The sequence below is a fragment of the Sminthopsis crassicaudata genome, chromosome 4 (genome assembly GCF_048593235.1).
Source record: "Sminthopsis crassicaudata isolate SCR6 chromosome 4, ASM4859323v1, whole genome shotgun sequence".
In the NCBI taxonomy this organism is placed as follows: Eukaryota; Metazoa; Chordata; class Mammalia; order Dasyuromorphia; family Dasyuridae; genus Sminthopsis; species Sminthopsis crassicaudata.
In genome coordinates, this window is record NC_133620.1 from 64,730,949 (window position 1) to 64,752,859 (window position 21,911).

Below are 21,911 nucleotides of genomic sequence, written 5' to 3' on the forward strand. Positions count from 1 at the left end.
AAGATGGAGTTGGAAATACTTCAAAAACATGTAGTGGGCAAATGAGGACAAGCTGGTCTGGGAGTGAAAGGAAGGGGGCATGGAATGAAAAGCATTACGTAGACTTTGAAACTGCTTCACTTTTCACAAACTTTAGTTTAAACTTCTCAGACAGAACTAGACCCTTCCTTCTTTCCTTTCTCCTTCCCTCCCTTCCTTCCTTTTTTCCCTTCTCTCATTATCAGGAAAATAGAAGGAAGCATAACTGTCTTTTCAGACATTAATGTTTATACCTTGACTCTCATCTTTATTCCTCACTCATCCACCTAGCTACTAAATTACCAAATATTGCAATTTTATTTTACAATAAAAAGTGTTTTAAATTTTATTTAAGTCCCCTTCTCTTCATTTACTTAGCTGTCTCTAGCTTAAGCCCTCATCACCTTTTGCTTTAAATTGGGTCCTTGCCTCAAGTCTTTCTCCAATCCATCCTCTAAGCAACAGCCAAAGTCATTTTCCCAAAACACAAGATAGACCGTGTTAGATGTAGCTAGTTGTCTTCAGGGGATGGAGTTCAGGATCTTAAGTAGGAAAGACATAACTTCAAATCCAGCCTTAGACACCTTGTATGAACTTGGATGAGTTATTTAGTATTTATCTTTCCTCATATATGAAATGGAGATTATAAGAACAAACATATATCTCCCAGGCTTATTGTGAGAATAAAATCACATTTGTAAAGTGATCAACTGATGTAGTATTTGTAAAGCACCTATAGTGTATATTGAGTGCTTAATTAATGCTTCTTCACTTCTTTTCTACTCTGAAATGCTTTGCAAATCTTAAAAGTACTATATAAATGCTAGCTATTATTATTATGTTACTCTTCTTTTCAATCAACCAAATGCCCCCCCCCCCCAAATCCTGTTAAAGGCCTATCCCTTTTCCCATTGGTGAATTCTTACTGGAACTTCTATTTTAGGAAAGGAGATAGAATTATCTTTATTTTCTTCTCAGCCCAGTTCTTAACATCTAGACCTCAAAAACTATGCCCTTGTCTCATCCTAGAACTTCATTCATTGCCTGGGCCTCCTTGTCCTGGAACACTAACCGCCTTGCAGCTTTCTTAGTCTAGAGTATTGAAGACATGGCTCATGGATGAGTTCCTCCTGAGGCCTTCATTCTGTATAGAGGCTAAGGGTCAGCCTTCATTCCCTTCCTGACTCTTCTTGTCTTTTAGATTTCGAAACTATGGTTAGTTCTTCCTCTCTTTCCTTTCTTTCTATTGCCTGTAAAATCAATAATGAACTTTTCTATTTGAAGCTTAAAGCCCATCTCGGCTCCTGTAAAAGATTGTCCCTTCTGTCATTCCCTCCCTTTTCCTTGTTTCAATCTGTCTGTTTATTGGTTCTTCCCCCGTTGCCTACCAAAATCCCCATATCTAACTTATCCTAAAACAAACAAACAAACAAACAAACAAAAACCAAGTAATATCACTCAATCCTTCAATCCTTGTAATTTTCTATATTTTCTTCCTTTTGAAGCTAAATTCTTTGAAAAGGCCATTTATAATAACTGCCTCCACTTTATTCTCTTCTTAACCCTTTATAATTTGACTTATGACTTTATCATTTTGCTGAGACTACACTCTCCAGAGTTACCAATGATCAAGTCTTAGCTGCCAAATTCAACCACCTTTTCTCCCCCCTCATTCTTCTTGACATCTCTGCAACTGTTAACACTGGTGATCATTCTCTCCTTCTATATACATACTCTCTTACCTTTAGATTTTTGGGATACCCCTCTCTTGGTTCTCTTTCTATCAGAACTCTCCTTGTGTCTCCTTTGCAGGATTCTCATCCAGATCCCTCCCTCTTGATGTTAGCTGTTTCAGAGAATTGTTTCCTGAGCCTTCTTCTATTCTCCCTTTATATTCCTTCATTTAATGACTTTCATCATTCCTCATGGACTGACTTACCATCCCTCTACTGATGTTTCTCAAACCTACTTATTTTTTCAGCCTTTCTGCTGATCGCTAATCTTTTACCTCCAACTAAACAACTTTAAGTACACACCTTAAACTCGGCATGTCAAATCCCCTTTCATTACTGCCAAAAACACTTTTTTCGTCTCAGTTTTCTAGGCTGTCAACCTAAGTATCATCTTCAACTCCTCACTATTTCTCATTCTTCCTCTCTAATTTGTTGATTTTATTTTTGCAATATCTAATGACTATGAGCCTTTTTTGGGGGATACCATCTTGGTATAGACCCTCATCACCTCAAGCTTGGACTATATCAACAGCCTGCTGGTGGTTTTACCTACTACAAGTCCTTCCACACTCCAGTCCATTCTCCATTCAGTCACCAGAGTGATTTTCCTAAAGTATACGTCTGATCATGTCATTCTTCTGCTCGTTAAACCCCAACAGCTCCTGTTGCCTTCAAGATCCAATACAAAAAGCTCTGCTGGGCATGCAAAGCTCTTCGTAATCTGGCCCCCTCCTACCTTTCTGGTCTTCTGACAATTTAGTCCCTGACATATACCCTTTAATCCAGAATCAACAGCTTCCTTGCTGTTCCATGAACAAGTTACTTCAGGCATTTTCTCTGTTTTTTTTCATGATTGAACACTCTCCTCCCTCATCTCTGCCTTTAAGTTTTAAGTCCCAACTAATCTCACCTTCTATAGAAAGCCCTTTTAAAAATTTCTTAATTCAAGTGTCTTCTCTCTGTATTCTGTAGATTGTTTGCATATATTTATTTGCTTGTCATCTCCCTCTTTAGGTTGTAAGCACCTTGGGGGCAGGACTATCTTTTGTCTGTTTAGGCACTTAAATATCTGTCAGATTGACTGACTGATATACTGGTAAAAAGGTCTGTTTTAGGGCCAGGAAGACCTGGGTTCAAAACCTGACTGTGATACACATTGGATACAACTATGTGAGTCCAGGAAAATCGTTTTACTTCTCTGTGCTCTGGGCAATTCTCTAAAACTATTAATTATAAATAATATATAAATTTAATTAATTATAAAGTCGATGAATTGGTCAGGGACTGTTCTCATTTGCAATTTCCTTATAACAATGAAATCATTGGTCTAATCATGATCTTATCTTTCTCTAGTGTCCTCAAGAATGGACTATTAGCTCTTTGCATACAGGAATTATTTTACATTTTCTTAGAATCTCTAACCTCTAGCACAGTATCTGGCATATAGTAGGTACTTTATAAATGCTTGTTGATTGATTGACCAAGAAACCTTAATCATTTAAATTAAATTGGATTGTTAATTTGGAAGATTGAACTCATTAAGATGTATTCTCTTTCTGGGATTTTAAAAATTTAATTATAGATACTGGATATGGCACACGGTATAAGCCATATGTGCTTATATGTATCTGTAATGGGAAGAGATGCAGTCCCCCTCTCTTTTCTCCCTCAGCTAGTCCTCCTTTATTGTCATTTACAGAAAATATGCTCATAGTTTAGCCTTGGAATCCTCAACTCTCCTGCCATTGTCGGATAATGTGAGCTTTAGGCTAATTTATTACAGTCTCTCTTGGCACTCAAGCAACTGATCTTTTGCTCCAAGCCTTGGCCACTCTAATACACACCTGGGTCCAGGCCAGCTTCCCGCTGCCTGCTTCATAGTGCTTGAGAGATTGGCATTCATGCCTTCACATCAAACACAATTCTTGTCGACCTCATACGTCTTCCCCATGGCCTTCAAACCCTGGCTATTAAGTATCTTATTTTTAAACATTTTTCCCCTTTTGAATTTTATTTTGGCTCCTGATTCTTCTATTAATCCTAAATAAATATCATTCTTGAGGTTGTGAGAGGAGTGAAAGCTTGTATGTTACACAGTGGAGTTTAACTTAACCCAAGAATGATGCATTTTTTGCCCCCTCCTTTAAAATATTCCCACTTTCTTCAACTTGCTTTGCCCTCTGCTTCTGACTAATTGATCCTCCAGGTTGGAGAGTGAATATTTTTAAGTTTCCTTGTCTTTATTCTTTCTGGCATCAGGGTCAGGTTAGGACAAACTTATTTGTTACTGTCTAACGGGGAATTCTGGCTTAGACAAAAATCTGAAGTATTAAATTATCTTTTGGGATATAGGAGAATGTTTGTGGAAAGCCAATAACCAACCCTATGTGTGTACATGCGTGTGTGTGTGTGTGTGTGTGTGTGTGTGTGTGTGTGTGTGACAGAAAATGGAGAAGAGAGAAATAGCCAGGCAGTACTGGCCTGCCTTTAATTACTGAAGCTTTCCATGCCTCTTGAAGAAGTTCAGCCTAGTCTCTGAAGCTGCAGAAAGAAAGCCAGGATAGCACTTAGAAGTCATCTTGGATTCCTCACTCTCTCTCATCCTTCATATTCAATCTGTGGCCAGAATCCATTGATTCTACCTTTACAGCATTTCGTGAATGTGCCCCTGTCATACAGATGGGGGTCAGCCATGATTATTTTATTAAATTCTCCTGCTGTGGATTGCTACAATTTTTGATAACCTTCCAGAACAGATGGTCAGAGAACAGTAGTTAGACCTGTCCAGACCACATCAGAGTAAGCAATGAGGTGAATATTCCTTAGGGGTCTGGAACTGCAAGGCACACCTGGGAAAACTGTAAGTTTTTCCCCCTTTCTCCTGGGCTTCCCAACATTTCCTATAGCCCATAGAAGAATGTATGTTTTTATCAGTTCCTGGGCTGCTAGAGAAGGGGGCTCAAAACATGCTTTCTGAAAGAGCAACAGTGACATACAGTGGTTGGTTGGATTAATTCCCAGGTGGATGAATGTATTTATGTTATATATTCCTTTATTCCCATGTGCATGTAATATACTTATATGCCCATCTGCTTTCTAGCAGCTGTTTCCTGTTTTCAAGTGTCAATCAGAACTTAAACCTTCTAGTAATAATTTTTATGTTGCTGACTTTTCAGTTCTAAAAGCCCAAATGGTTCAGGTAGCTTGGGATGTAACTTGCCAGGAACTCAGCATCTTTAGGATCATCATTATAGATGAAAAACATGAAAATGCAATAGAATGGAAAGAAATCCCCATAAATCTTTGTAGAAGAGGTCTTGGATTATTTCTATAGCTATCTAGAAAGGTAAAAAATCAAAAGCATCTTGAAGGATCATTGGAATTATCTGATGAATATTTGATATTCTTAGGAAATCTTTGAGGTTTACTTTTTCTTCCCTATGATTTGAGATATTTCATTCTTTTAGCTCCATTTATCACACTTACCCTTGTTCAGCCTTAGTCTTTTCATAGTGGTCATGGATTCTCCAAAAGGCACTCACTGACCTTTCCTCATTCTTCTGAACTGAATCCACAGGGCCATAAAGATATAATTGTTATTGGACAACCAAAGACTCAAGTTTCTTAGCTTAGTCTGGCACAGCCAATTCCTCCAGAGTATTATTACTATGGCTTTACTCTCTGGATGCCATTTATCATCCCCAATCTCTTCTATATCCCTGCTTCTGGTCCAAAATAGAGCTGTTCTCAGATGTATTTTTTTTCTCTTTCTTTAAATTTCCATTAATTTGCATGTGCCTTGCACAGAAGTAGGCACTTACTACATGCATATTGACCAGGTGAACAACTATTCTTTAAGCTCTCGCATTGCTTTCATCTATGTTGGACATTTTTTTTTCCAAGTGAAAACATTTCTTATTATTTTTCTAAGAATTTACCTAACCTCCTGATCACTGGGGCACAAGGATTCCCATTTAGCATTTTTATGTTTTAAATCATGGTCCTAACTACCACACAGAATGAATATAATAACACTCAGAATTTTGAATTTGCAAGCATAATTCTATGGCTTCAGTTGATGGATTTGCCCAGGGTAAATGAACTTAGAAAAGAATGTTACTTGTCAGCCTCGTTTATATTTCCCATGATTTCAATATCATGGAATCATTCAATCATAGATATAACTGGAAAGGATGTTATAGACCATGTAGTCCAATCTCCTCATTTTATATATGAGAAAACTGAGGGCCAAGTAATTTAAAATTTTTTCCCAAGATTACACAATAGAAAGTGATAAGTTTTGAATTCATGTCTTCTGGCTCTACAATCAGTATACATTTCACTATGAAACATCTTATCTTACAACATTTTCCCCCACTTAATTTCTATAGGTGGTGTAAAAAAGCCATGTGGATCCCCTTTTATATCATTTTAAGTTACAGCATTTTCACACTTGTGTAGTCACATTTAAAATAAAGCTGTGAACTTGACTAAAAATCTGGAAAGATTATCTAGAACCCTTTTGCCCTACTAATCAGGAGTTCAAGTATAAAGTTTTAGTTTGTGTGGTATGGAGTTCTTGCATTAATCAAGAAGACCTAAGCTCCCAAAATGCAATAGAAGGCAGTGTAAAGGTGAAGCAAAACTCACATCATATCTTTTCCTAAACACAGTTTTATCATCTAGAAATAGACTTTCTACTTTGGATGAAGAAATATTTGTGGAATGGCTTTTTTTTTTTTTCTGAAGGAGGATAAACTCAGATTTAATTACCATATATATAATGGGCTTTTCTCAATGCTCATACTTTTTGACCTCTCTGTAGCCTTTTACACTGTCAATAACCCTTTTTTTATCCTTGATACTCCCTTTTAAAATATTTTTATGTCAGGGTTCTCTCCTGATTGTTCTTCTACCTGTTTGTCCACTCCTTTTTTATTTTTTCTGGATCTTCATCCAAAAAAGATAGATGTTTCCCAAAGGGGTCTCATTGGCCTTTACTCCGTCTAAACTAGTGGTTCTTAAACCTTTTTTTGGATAAAGGATCCCTTTACACTCTTTAAAAATTATTGAAAAGCCCCACAAGGAAGGAACTTTTGTTTATTTGGATTATACCCAGTAAAATTCACCATATTAGAAATTAAAACTTCTCTATTGTTATGAATATCCAAGGATCCCTGAACCACACTTTTAGAATTGGTATTCCATAAAGCCTGGGATCTCATCAGCTCCCATGGATGTAATTATCATCTCAGGGAAATGATTCTCAGATTTATTTATCCAGCCCTAACCTCTCTCCTGACCTCCAGTATCACATTGCCAATTGCTGATTGGACATCTAGAACTGGATGAACCACAGACATCTAAAATTTGACATTTCCAAAACTGAACTCATTAGCTTTCCTCTCGAACCTTTCCTTCTTCTAATTCTCCTATTGCTTTTGAGGACACCACCCTTCTCCACATTGTCCAGACATCCAATCTAGGTATTATCCTTGATATTTTTTTCTCTCATCCCCCAAATCCAATGAATTGCTCTGTCCTATGATTTCTGTCTTGGCAATATCTCTAGTATAGACCTCCTCTTCTCCTCTGACCCGAATATCTTCCTAGTGGAGACTCTTATCATCTCATACCTAAATAATGCAATGACCTATTAGTTGATCTTTCTGATCCATGTCTGTCTCTATTCCAGTCCATCTTTGTTTCCAATGGAAAAAGTCATATCCCTAAAGTGGTTTCTATTACTTCAAGGATCAAATATAAAATCCTCTACTTGGCTTTTAAAACCTTTCACAGACTGTACTGTACTTCTTATCCTTCAGCTCTTCTTATACCTTTCCTCACTGTACATACGCTAAGATTAAGTAACTCTAAGTGACCTTGTTGCATTTCTTCACCCACAATACTATCTCCTGATTTTAGACATTTTCACTGGCTATCATCCATTCCTAGAATGCTCAGGTAACTCTACCTTCAGGAAGAACCTTTCCCAATCTCCTTACTGCTAATGCTTTCCTTCTGTGATTTTCTCCAATTTATCCTATATTTATCTGTGCATAGTCATTTGTGTGATTTTAGACTGTGAGATATATTTTGATTTGTTTCCTTTGTTTTTTTTTTTAAATGACATTTTCAGCACTTAGCACAATATCTGGAATATAGCAGGCATTTAATAAATGCTTGTTAGCTTGATTTGACTAGGAAGCTAGCTAGCATTTGTTAAGACAATCCTAGGGAAACACAGCTTTTATTGAGTGAAAAGAGCTTGCGGTTAGGAGGTCAGAGCTTTGATTTCCAATTCTAGCCCAATCGCTATCCAGATGTGAGATCGTGAGAAATTTACTAAACCAATTCATGTCTCATTTCTTCATCTCTAAAATGGAATCAATGAGCTACCTCTCATCCCTGTATCTACTTTTTAGAGATAAAACAAGCATATATATGAAAACATTGGAAGACTTAAAGAAAAGTTACTAAGAAAGGGAAGTTTGTTTACTAGTAACTTTATATTTTGAAAAAATCAGTTCTGAAATTAGACAAGATGGAAGCTTCACCACTGATGACTTATGATGTACTCCCCATTCAAAGAAATATGCCAAGGACCATAATGTTCAAGATGGCTCTTTTTTCCCCCAATAGTATTTTTTTATTTTTTTCTAATATATGCAAAGACAGTTTTCAACATTCATTTCTGCAAAACTTTGCATTCCAGATTTTTCTCTCTCTCTCCCATTCAAGACAGCAAGCAATTCAATATAAATTAAATATCTGCAATCTTCTTAACATATTTCTACATTGGTCATGTTGTGCAATAAAAATCAGACCGAAAGGTAAAACACAAAACAAAAATAACAAAAACAACTCAAGAAAAAAACAAACAAACAAAAAGGTGAAAATACTATGCTTCCACCTGCATTCAGTATCCATAGTTCTTTCTCTGAATGTGATTGGAATTTTCCTTCCCAAGTCTATTGGAATTACATTGAATAATTGCATTGTTGAGAAGAGTTGATCCATTAAATTTGATCATCACAAAAAAAGTGTTACTTTATACAATGTTTTCCTGATTCTGCTCATTTTACTCAGCATAAGTTTGTCTTTGCAGAATTTTCTAAAATCACCCTTTCTTTTTTTTTAATTAATTTTATTAAAAAAAACAGAATAAGAAAAAATAGGAACAGAAAAGGAATACAAATGAAATGAAAGAGAACATTGTCATGTGTCCAGCAGAGAATCAGGGAGGATTCAAGATATATAAAACAATTACCAATTAAGAAAGTATAAAAAAAAATATATATATATATATATATATACATATATATTAGCAGAAGAAATTATATACATAAATATATCTTTACTTCCTTGTAAATTGTTCTTTGGTTCTCTGTTATACACTTCTTTTACTTTATTCTTTTTCCCCCTTCACCCTCCCCACCATCCCCAACTGGCTGTAGTTAAGAAAGGATATATTTATGTATACATATGTATACACAGCTGGGGCTGGTATTCCTAATCTGCTGAGATTCCCTCCATCTTCCTGGATTCAGATCCTCAATCTACAAAAAGTCTAGGAGGTGAAAGTCTCTGTGGTTCTAGCTGGGGCTCCAGGCATACCCAGTTAGCCCCAGGGCTCCCCAATTGGTGTTTCTTAAAGCTGGGTGGGAGGTGTTTGCACTTCTCTTGGGTTAATCCCCCTCCTGGGGTCTTTCCATGGATTTTCTCAGGTTCTTTCCAGAAGACCTTGCCCCAAGTTTACTTTATTTTCCACCAGTCTATGTTTTCCCTGAGACACAAATTAGTTCTATTTGTGGGGAAAATCAGGATAGTTTGAAATTTATCAATCGATTCCACTATCTTCCCAGAATCCTTACCCCTGCTCATCATTTCTTATAGAACAATAATATTTCTTCATATATCATAACTTATTCAACCATTTCCCAACTGATGGTTATCCACTCAATTTTCAGCTTCTTGCCACTACAAAAAGAGCTGCTACAAACATTTTTGCACATATAGGCCCTTTTCTATTTTTTAAAAATCTCTTTGAAATACAGACTAGGTAGCTCTTCAAGGCCCACCTTTGTATCTATGCATTTGTCCTTCCCAAAATGTACTTTTCTTTTTTTTTTGCCAGCCATGAGACAGTAATAGAAAGATGGAAGAACTATGGTCAGTAGGCTCCCATTTCCCTCAACCTTCAGTAACCAGTTTTTTTCAGCAAGACTTTTGCTACAAAAAGTTTATTTCTATCAATAACAGAAAACAGATACAGTTGCATTTTATCCCTTAGATTAATGCTACAAGGGCTGGCAACTAGAAACTTTACCTTCTGACTTGGATGCAGTGCTCATTTATTTGGAGATGCTAAAAGGAAAATAAACAGCTACCCTTCTATCCTTATCTATGATGTCACGTTTATAGTCACTTTTCTGGCTAAAGCTGTCATTCTTTTGGGCATTTTTTGGACAGCTAACTACATGGCCTTCAAGGTTTAAGGAACAATGATACTCCAAAATTCCCTCACCATACAATTTATTTCCATGAGAGTGAGGAAGCATCAGAGATTAGTGGATGGGATGTTAATTTTGAGAATCAAAAGACTTGGATCTCTTTTCAAGGTCTTAGCCAGTTCCTTGCCATGTGGTCTTGTACAAGTCACTTATTTAAATTTTCCTGTTAACAAAATGAGATCTTATACTTATCCTGAATGGAATGTTGATAGCATGAGTGAAAAAGAGAACGTGGTACAGTGGCAAGAATCCAGAAGACCTAGATAAATTCTTCATTCTCATACTTACTACCATGTGACCCTAAGTGAAACTTCTCTTGAAAAATTCTCTATGCTTTAGAGTAATTAATCATCTAGGCCAGGGATCTTATAAATTGCAACCTAAGTGCCTAATTTTACATGATCTAAAGATGATTTTTATATCCTTTATTCAAAATTTTAGCTCTCAGGATCATACAAAAGCAAGCTGCTTAGACTATGGGAGTCTGCTAAATCTTGATTGAGGACAAGGGTTCTTAATCTGACATCTATGAGCCATAAACAAATGAATGAACAAACAAGTAAATAAATAGAAAAATAGACAAACACATGTAGATATGTAAAACAGTATTTCAATATGATTGGTTTCCATTATAGTCCTATTATATTTTATTTATTTAAAGTAAAAATTTTATTTTTTTTATTTAAGTAAATTCATTTATGTAAAAATTATTAAGAGAAAGGACCCATAGGCATCCCCAAAGTGCCAAATAAGAAATTTGCTGCAAAGGGTTAGGCTAGGTAAAGAAAAGGATAACTCATTCAATATTGTAATAAAGAAAGAATGAAGAATGGGGTCAAGGAGCTTTGAGATATACAGAATGCATATAGGAGCTCAATGAATGCTCTCTCTTCCTCAGTGTGAGGTTAAATTCTCATATTGGGGAAAGGAGTTTAAAAGAGTGGGGACTGAATAATATTAGAGGCTTGATAAGGGAAGAAGAGTTTAAAAAATAGCTTTTGTAGAGAGAGGGGTGAATAATTTACTAAGCAGGACTAAAAAGAATGCTTACTATAGAGTAAGGGAAAAATGAGCCTGAAAAAGGCCTCAGACACATACTAGTTTTATGATTTTAAACAGGTAACAACTTCTGTTTACTTATTTCCTCAAATATTGTGCTTCATTTCCTACATCAGATTCCCTCATCAATCAACACATTCAATGGCACTTATTAAGTACTAATTATATAATATTATGTTGAGATTAAATAAAATTATTTTTAAAAAGTGATCTCTGCTTTCAATGATCTGATATTTTTACTAGCATATCATCACTATTTTCCTGGATAAGTATGATAGGCTTTAGTTAGAATATAGTTCAGATAAAACATGACCTGAGTTTGTTGTCTACCTGTTAATAAGCGGGATATTTTCAACAAATGCTTCAGTGAAATTGTGATGGAGGATGTTATTTTGTGTATTTCCAGCAAGCTTCTGAAGATCCAATGCCTGGAGAGTGGAAATTGGGAGAAAGGCAGCTGCATCCCAGTGGTGTGTGAACCTCCAGCTCCTGTTTTTGAAGGCATGTATGCTTGCACCAATGGCTTTAAGCTGGGTAGCCGATGTGTACTCAACTGTAACGTGACCAGTCAAAGGGTAAGGAGAACCACTTGAATTTCATTTAGAGTAAAGCTATTCCCAACCGTTCTGGACAATTAGAAAGTATGGAGAAGTTCCCTAGAGGAATGTCAGCATGTTGAAATGTGCTTTTCTAAAAAGGTGTATTAATATTTTAGAGGCAAGAAAAAGCAGAGGATATAACCTTTGGCATGGTCTGTCCAGAGGTAAATAACCTTCTAAAAATTGTCAGAGCAAGAAGAATCTGATGCATTTTATATCAAAGCACTTCAAATACATGGCAATGAAAAGAATGAAAGGTGGTTTTATTGAAGTGTCATGATAACTTACCATACATGACAAAGGACCCAAAATAGAAATATACACATGTTATAGTTCAGCCAATTCAGCTACATCTGAATCTTCAGGATCTTATTTGACTGGTGTTGTTGGTATTGGTGCTGCAGTTTGGGATAAAGACACTACAGTGATTTGCCATTTTTCTCCACAGATCATTTTATAGATAAGGAACCTGAGGTAACCAGGGTTAAGTGACTTGACTAGCTCACAGGGCTACTAAGTGTCTGAGGCCAGATTCTGCATAATCTGAATAAGCAAGCAAGCAATTTTTACAACAGAGCTTAAAATGTGGTCTGACTTCCTCCCAAAAATTTGGTCCAAGGGTTCAGAAAGCAAAAACCACAGTCTTATCATGATTGTGTAGTTGAAGTTAGTTTTATTTTAGAAACTTTTCAAATACTAAATGCTTATGTGGGAGGAGGGAACATGTGGGCTGGTTGGAAAAAGAGTCATATCCACCCCTTATTTCATGAACTATCTCACTTCTATACCCAGAGCTCCCAGAGGTCCCTTAGGAGTGAACCCCAGAGAGTAAAAATGAAGGGAATATGCCAGATTACCAGAGATCAGCAAAGCTGAAATGGCTCAGTTAGGCTGCCAGGCTGAGAGAATGAGCGAGGGGCCAGAGCCAGGTAGAATTCTGAAATGTTGCCCCTTTCAGGGTTATCAGATCCATATCCTCCATCCAGTTGTTGACCTAATATGCTTTTGTGATTCCATGGGGCTAGCACAGGAAAGAGTGACCCAGACAATAGCTGTCATGATAAAAAAGGAGAAGACAGACTTGGCTAAATCAGAGGTCTTGCTTCTAGTGGGACTGGGTAAGCAGGGAGAGATGGATCAATTTCAGAATGACAGAATGGCAGGCAGAGAAATATCAATGAATAGAGTTCATGACTTAACCCAGTGAGCCATTTTTGCATATGTGTGCTCTTGGTTATAGGGGAAGAGATCAAGTTAGTGTGATGAATGCACACCAAGAAATCATTGATGTTTCCCTCCTCATTGTTTTATATTTTATGTTTTTTTTCCAACTTAACTTATCTCTGTTCCTAATTTTCCCTTAGTACCATATAAGATCCTTGAGGGCAAGAAATATTTCTTTTTGCCTTTGTACCTCCAGAGTCTAGCAAAATGTCTTGTACTTGGTAGGCACATAATAATTACTTGTTGAGAAAATGAATGAAAAATTAGAGCCTGTAACTACCCTACTTATGATAGATCCGTGATAAATAATAAATAATGCATTTATAAAGAGCTTTCTATATGTGAAAATATGAGTGATGTATTTCTATTCAAAAGAAGCATATAATTATGATTAAATTTCAAGGTTAAAAATGAGTTTGCCCTTATGTACCTTTCCTATCATCATATGAATTATTACTTTGTCTCAGCCATTTGCTATTACTGTCTGCTCTTTATTTCAACAAACTTTTTTGTGAAGAATTCTTAATAACACAAATGTTTTGTATCTTTTATGATTCTAGATGCCCATAATTTGCACTAAAGAAGGGTTATGGACAGAAGAATTTAAGCTGTGTGATAATCTTCAGGGGGAATGTCCACCACCCCCAGAGCTGAATTTTGTGGAATACAAGTGTGAACAGGGATATGGAATTGGTAAGGATGGGAAATGATGCTGAGTTGTGACTTAAAATCATAACAAAAATTTTTTAAATCTTTTATTAAGCCTGGCTGGGCCTGGAATCAGATCTGCTGCTTTCCCCAAGGATTTGATGGAAAGTCATGCTAATTCTTAGCCGCTTCAGTAAAAATGAAATTTATGGTGAAATTGTTTTCTTTTTATTTTTCTGCACACACATAAATTTGATTGGGCTCCTTGGATATTTGCATCATGTCTGGTCATTTTACTAACCTCAAGCCACGTGTCTGAGAGTGGCTTCTGAGTAAAGATTTGTATTTCCAGGAGCCAGAAAGAGGAAAGACAACTGATTATACCTATTAGTAGTGTTCCTCCATGCTTTCTGCCACAGTTACTGGAGCGGAGCGTTCTTGGAGGGACTATTTGATAATACAACTCTTGTGTGACTCTTCAGCTGTCTTTCTCTACAGGGGGCTGAGAGCTGGAGCCTGCGGGCAGCCTCTTATTCAAATCATTGCAATTAAAGTTCTGTTTAGCCAGGTCTGATTTATAGAGATGTTGGAAAACCCAGAAGGCTTTGAGTCAGCATTTGTTGGCTGCAACTGGACCTTTTAGCAAAGGGATGATGTCTATGGGAAGCACATTAGGGACTCTACTAGTTCTATGGACTTCTCTTTGCAAACTATTTATTTTGTTAGACCATTAGACTGCACCAAATTAGTCAATTAGAATTAATTATCTTATATGAGTCTGGTATTATACTAAGGTCTGGTTTGTTGAAAACATTTTATTGTTCTCTAGCTTTGGGTATCATAACTTTCAAATCAATCTCTTCACCATGATGGTGAATGGCTTTGTGGATATTAATATTCCATTAGAAGGGACATTGATTAGTGATGAATCCAGAAAAATAGGTTTCTTAGAGGAGGATTCGTAGCTTACAGATCCTCAAAGTTTAAGTTATTTATTAAAATATACTGATGTAGCTTCAAAAGAGCATATAGCAACCATTTTGGGTTGAATAATTGTATTGCTCTGGAATATAAGAAACTACAAACCTCTGTGAGTGGGAAAATGGGACAACCCTCAAAGATCATGATTTATCATTGGGGAGAACTTTAGAAAAGAACCAGTACCATCAAGTACCCTGGAGTTTTCCCTTTTTGAGTCCAATTCATTTTGAGAAATGAATTCATTTTAACTTTTACTTCCAAATGTGGCAGCCCATAGGGCTGAAATATGTGTCAAAGGCATATTTTATTAAGTTTTTACTTGGAACTATCCTTGTAAAACTAGGAGCCATTGCTTCCAAGATGAAAAAATAGAATTGAGGATGGAGGAATTTTCAGATTCCATTGTGAATGATCTGATAATATATTGTGTTTGTCTCTTCCTCTAGGTGCCATGTGTACACCATCCTGTATAATCCCTCCTAGTGATCCAGTAATCCTGCCTGAAAACATCACTACTGACACAGTGGAACATTGGATGGAACCTACCAAGGTTCAGGTAAGGAGAAATTTTGTTATGATTAAGGAAAGAATGTGCTAAATACTTTCAAAAAATGAGGAATTTTAAAAGAGCTCCTGGGTGAGTCTGAGAGATATTCAGGGGATTTTGTAATGAAATAATAAGCAGTGGGATGTTTTTGCTGCTGAGGCTGAGTTTAAGTTGTGCCTTAGACATTTATATCTTAGTGGCCCTACAAAAATTATTTCATATCTCTGGACCTTCCTTTCTCTATAAAATGAAGAATTTGAAACTTGTGACCTCAAAGGTCCCTTCCAAGTCTAAATGTAAGATATGGGGAATGGTAAAAGGCTAATGGCTTTCTTAGTACAAAGCACCAAAAAATTGATATATAACACCAAGCAAACATTATTGGGCTCCTGGGGCTATGACACTGTGTCACCGTCTCCCTCTCTCTCTCTTTCTTTCTAAAAAGCCCCTTTACTTTGGAACCAGGCACATAATCCAACTATAAAACCTAGTCTCTAGTAAGAGAAATACTTGTCTCTCTTTTCCTATGTTCTTTCACTTGCTTACCCCAACCCCAACATGTTATTTATAGCTTAAGATTTTGGAAGTGCATCTCCCAAGGGAAAGAATAAAAAAAAGATATTCAATGCACAATAGGAATCAGATTGAAGACATATATTTTATTTGAACACATAAAAGAAATGCTAAACACCTAAAGGCAAAACATACTTTGAGAAAATAGATTAAAACAAGGTTGAATATCCTAACATAACTACTGTTAAAATCTGTTAGGAAACTGCCACTTAACTGTCATTAGAACATAAAGCATTTTGGAGGACTGCTGACTAGACATTTTGCATTTTATCTTTGCTCTGCAATTTCTTCCTCAAAGAAGGGCTCCTTTTATTGGTAGTCATATTTTTCTTTTTTAAAATAAATTAAGTATTTTATTTTTCTCAATTACGGTGAAAACTACATTTTAGCATTTTTTAAAAAAATAAGTTCCAATGTCTCCATCTCTCCCCTCCCATTAGAGAAAGCAAGAAATTGGATATAATTTACACATGTGCAATCATGAAAAAAACATATTTCCATATTGATCATATGAAAAAATAAAGTAAAAAAAAATACACTTTGATCTATATTCAGACTTCATCAATTCTTTCTCTGGAGATGGAAAGCATTTTTCATCACAAATACTTCAGAATCTTGGATCTTTGTCTTAATCAGTGAAACTGTCTTTCACAATTAATCATGAGATAATATTGCTGTTTTTGCATATATGGCATTCTCCCGATTCTACTCACTTTTCTCAGCATCATTTCATGTTGTCATTCAAGGTTTTTCTGAAAACATTCTGCTCTTCATTTCTTATAATACAACAGTATTCCATCACAATCATATACCCCAACTTATTCAACCATTTCCCAATTGATAGACATCCCCTCAATTTCCAATTCTTTGCCACAAAAAGAGTTATTATAAATATTTATATACATATATGTTATTTTTCATTTTTTTATACTTCTCTTTGAGATACATGCCCAGTAACAGTATTACTCCATTGTTTGACAAGAACATGCACAATTCAATACCCTCTTGAGCATAGTTCCAAATTACTCTCCAGAATGGTTGGATCACTTCACAACTCTTTGAAGAGTGCATTAGTATTCCAATTTTCCCATATCCCTTCAAGCATTTGTCATTTCTTTTTGTCATATTAAAAATGACTAACATGACATGGATGAAGTGGTGTCTCAGAGTTGTTTTAATGTATATTTCTCAAAGCACTAGTGAGAATTTATATCCTTTGACCATTTATCAATTGGGGAATGACTCAGATTCTTATACATTTGACTCAGTTCTCCATATATTTGAGAATTGAGGTCTTTATGTACTGTACTATCTGCCTGCTTCACTGCCTACGCCCTCCCCCCATTTTCTGCTTTTAATCTTGTATTGGTTTGATTTATGCAAATAAAGTTTTTACTTTAATGCAATCAAAATTATGGAACAACAAGGTGGCATAGGATGTTATGTCTGAAATCTAGAAGATCCATCTTGTGAATAAAAATCTGGCCTCAGACACTTACTAGCTGTGTGAAGCTTGGCAAGTCACTTTACTGTTTGTTCAATTGCCTCATCTGAAGAATAAGCTGGAAAAGGAAAAGACAAACCATTGCCATGTCTTTGCAAAGAAAACTCCAAATGGGGTCACAAAGAGTTGGACATCACTGAAAAATGATCAAACAACAACACAATCAGAATTATACATGTTATATCACATCACACTCTCTATCTCTTCTTTAGTCATAAATTCTTTCCTTATCCATAGATATAACAGGTTAATTGTTCTATACTCCCCCAATTTGCTTAGAGTATCACTTTTGATATCTAAATAATTTATCATTTTTGATCTTATCTTAGAATATAACATGAGATGTTGGTCTATGCCTAGTTTCTGCTGCTCTCATTTCCATAAGTCTGTTTTACTCAATGATTCTAGGACTGCTAAAATTCTTGAATTTATGAGGTTGCTGCCAAGATGAGTGACATTTATCTTGAGATTGTGGCTTAGTAACTTATTTAGGAAATAATGCTAGCTTAAATAACTTATTTGTGGAAAAGGAAACCAATGGACAATGGACCAATGTCCTTAGACAGGCTCATCTAGTAGAGCCACATAACATTAGTTACCATGATGTTTACAAGCCCCATTATAAGCTTTTCATTGGAAATTTTTGTGTTGCATGATGAATCTTGGAGAATTAAAAAAAGAGATAGCTAAGGAAGCTATGTCTCCTTTTAATAGAAGTATCATGCCTGATTATTGATATGGGCTGAGTTAGGAACAAGGGATCCCAGGATCTTTTCCTCCAATTCAGTGGTCACTAAGTGTAACATTCCATGATTTCAAGGTACCACACCATTTCAAGGTATCAGATGGCCAGAAGCACTTAGGAAGTTCATTATCTTTGATATGTCCTACTGCTAAGCCAGTACCTATGGGTGGATGTATTCAAGAAAGAGAAAATATGACCCTTATTAGATGTATAAAATTAGGAATAGGAAAATTAAACGAGGGTGATTACTGTGAAAGGATACAGAGGAAGAGAATGAGGGAGGATAGAATGAATAAATAGATAGATAGATAGATAGATAGATAGATAGATAGATAGATAGATAGATAAAACAACTGAGAGACAACATGAAAAACAATACAGAGAAAAGAACAGGTTTAAGGATATGGAGTAAAAAGTTATCAATCTTAAACTGATTAGAGATTTGGCTTAGTCTATGGGCTATGGATGGTTCAGTGGATAGAGAGCCAGACCTGGAATCAAGAAGATCTGAATTCAAATTTAGCCTCTGATACTTAGTAACTATGTAACTTTGAGGAACTTCACCTGTTTTTTTCAGTTCCTCATCCATAAAATGAGCTAGAGAAGTAAATAGCCAAAGACTTTCCTGTCTTTACCAAAAAATAAGATAGAGTCAGACATGACTAAAATGAAAGAATGGAAACAAAAACAACCTTTACATAGGTTATGAATAGGAAGGTGAATCAAAGTGAGAGAAGGCAGGGTATTAGTTGCCTTACTAGTCTATGTTAGCAAAGGAAATGCTGGGTTCGCTGTTTCTTTGGAGGAACCAAAAAGTTTTAGTCCCTGGAGATGTCATGTTTCATTCATTAAAAAAAAAAAAAGTATAGGAAAAAGTTCAGAGACTAGGATCACTCTATCCATCTATACACATCAATCACATAAGATTTCTTTCAAAGAGTTATGTCAGAACAGAAGAACATAAGCACTTGCATCTGTCATTCATGTTGACAAACGATACAACCCTCACATTAATAATCTGGGAGGAAAAAAAGAAAAAAGTTCTCTCCCTCTCCTTTCTCCCCAGCATTTCTTACTAGTAATTATCCCTAATACCATTATACATTATTGGAAACATTGGGTTAGATTGCTGGTGGGCCAGGATTCAGAAATCATAATTGGTATAACTAAATGAAGGTCTGAGAATAATTAAACATTCTATTATATCTACTACACAAATGAAGCAAATAAGATCTCTTGTACATTTTAAATTCTAATGAGTATTTTCTTGAAGATAAGCCTATCAATTACCTCAGAAATAAAATTTCATCTTACAATTAAGCCACGTTTCCATGTCATTTTGCTCCCACCCCACTCCCAGAACTCTTCACATACACATTTATAAAAGCTAGTATTCCTTGTTTTTCTTTATAAATTTGAGGTATAATTTTTGTTGCATAATATTTACTTGAGAAATGTCATTCATATTGGATCCCAATAGTTATCCCAAAAGTTAGTACATTGGTGACATGATCAAATGGAAACAACATAAGACTTGGAATCCAAAGGACTTGGTTTAATTCCTAGGTCTACTACTTAACACGTTTTTGACTTTGGACAAGTCTGGGATCTTGGATCTGGACATTACCTTTGTGGACTTGGTCTCAGTTTCCTCATCTGTTAAAAAAAATTGGTGTTAGACTAAATATTCACCAGGGCTGCTTTTAGCACTTGAATCCTAAAATGAAAACATCTCGTGGAAAAGAATAATGGAAATCAACTTTACTATTATTTGTTATTGTGATCATTTGTTCATGACATAATTTCCCTCACATTTTCACTGTTACGGTCATATGTCACTTTTTCTTCATGTATGTAAACTGTAGCATTTGAGCATTTACCTATTCCCACAATACAGGCTAAAATTGTATATTAGCATTACTCTTTTTCTTCACTTTTCCATTTTGAAAGGAAGTAATTCATATAACCTATAAAAGCTCTACAGTATAAGAGAGAGTTTTAGGAGAAGCTTTCAGTGGACTTTGGCCATTTTCTACTTTAATATATTCATTTGTTAACTCAACCAATATTTATTGATTACCTAAGTGCAAATTCAGTATTTCAAAATCAATAATTAATTCAAATAGTTTTGTTCTTTGACAATACCACAGATGGATTACCTCATTTCTCTAGTTTGCTCTTAGGTCTGTCAGTAGTTTTTCTGACTATCTCTAAGACAGATCTGATTCTCTAGGAATCTATCCATAAGGAAGTTATAGAAAGCAAAACATATTGAATAGGTTGTATTTGTTCCATTATTTTTCTGTTTTGTAGTACTATCATCATCTTTACCATCATCAGTATGATTTTTAGGGGAAGCATCTATGGGGACTTGAATAAATGAATTTCTTAAATATATCCTGACAAGTGTTCACCTTCTTTATTAGTTTCTATTAGCTTTTAATCTTTCAGAAGGCTTTTGGTACAAGCTAATTATCCCTTAATTAAAAAGGATAGGTCTTAAGTATTTTGTGAGTGGGGAAGAGAAGAGGGAGAATAATGAGTTGGAGATTAAAATTCATTTACTATTTCTTTTGCCTTGGGATGTTCTGAAGTGAATCATGGTATCATCACCTACAACTTCTATTTAAAAGAAAGCCATTGTTACATAAAATCATACAGATGACACAATTTTGTAATAACATTATTAATGTAATATAACCAAAACTAACTGTAAAGACTACTATAATCTTCTTTGGTCCAGATCTATTCATCTTTCATTCCAAGTGAATCTTTAGTCTTCTTTTGGATTATTAATTTGTACATGGAGAGGTGAAATACTTTATACAAACAGTTCACATGTAAGGATCTTGTCTCCTTCCTTAGGAATCCTTTATGATGAGTCCTTGCTTAGGCCCATCGTATCTTAAGGAGGCTTAGTCACATTGAATTAGTATTGTTTTATATACACATATATACATGCACACACAAGCTTCAGCTTAGAGACAGAAGTAGCAGGTTCTCTAAGACATAAAGGTGATTGATTATTTTCCCCTAGTGCCCTTTCATGTTGGGTAGAACAATAAACTACAGAAATATGTAAGGAATTGTTTATGCTTGGTTCTTATTACTAACAAGATCAAGTGATAATGTCCAGCAAACTCTCTGACAATTAAAAATAGCAATAGTATAAATTTAAAAAATACATTCTGAGCAGCCAAAAGTTGAACTAGAAATGTTTTACAGTGATCTGAGTCTAAAATAAATCTGAACAGAGTAGGGCTGCTTGGATAGAATTTCCTAAACAGAAGGCTTAGGTATCAACATTTGACAGACCTTTCGGTTTTCTAGGGAAGGGAAAGAAGGGGAGGACAAAATGGAAAGCATCTGTTATTTATCTTTTGGAAATTTCAGAACATAGGGAGAGAAAGTGAGTAATTGTTCTTACCAGGGATCACCTGATTGCTCATTTAATACTTACCAGGAGCTAGTAAATGCTCTTCCAATCTGTGTTTCTGTTCTCAGAAGCCCAAAGAGGCAAAACGTTGGGAAAACTTTCAAACTGGGATATTGCAACATCCTCTATCATTTTTATTATCTATTAGCAGCTCTACACAATTCTCTCACTACTCCACCCGCATGGGATGATAGAACTAGGACAGAAATGGACCTTAGAAATTATGGAATGCATTTCCTTTATTTTATAGATAAGGATATGGCTAATAGTAGTACAGTTTACCATACATCTGAGATAGTAAATTACTCTTTCACTAACAGAGAGCTACTTC

At 35.5% G+C, this 21,911-nt stretch overlaps 1 protein-coding gene across 2 annotated transcripts in view; it reads left to right on the forward strand.

Annotated features, from left to right (window-relative positions):
* PAPPA2 (pappalysin 2) overlaps positions 1-21,911 on the forward strand; it is a 559,101-nt gene that overhangs the window by 467,333 nt on the left and 69,857 nt on the right. For both annotated transcript variants that reach the window (XM_074308442.1, XM_074308441.1), the window contains 3 exons: positions 11,730-11,898; positions 13,707-13,839; positions 15,222-15,331. In XM_074308442.1, the coding sequence (XP_074164543.1) occupies positions 11,730-11,898; positions 13,707-13,839; positions 15,222-15,331 (412 nt within the window). The remainder of the gene's footprint in view (positions 1-11,729; positions 11,899-13,706; positions 13,840-15,221; positions 15,332-21,911) is intronic.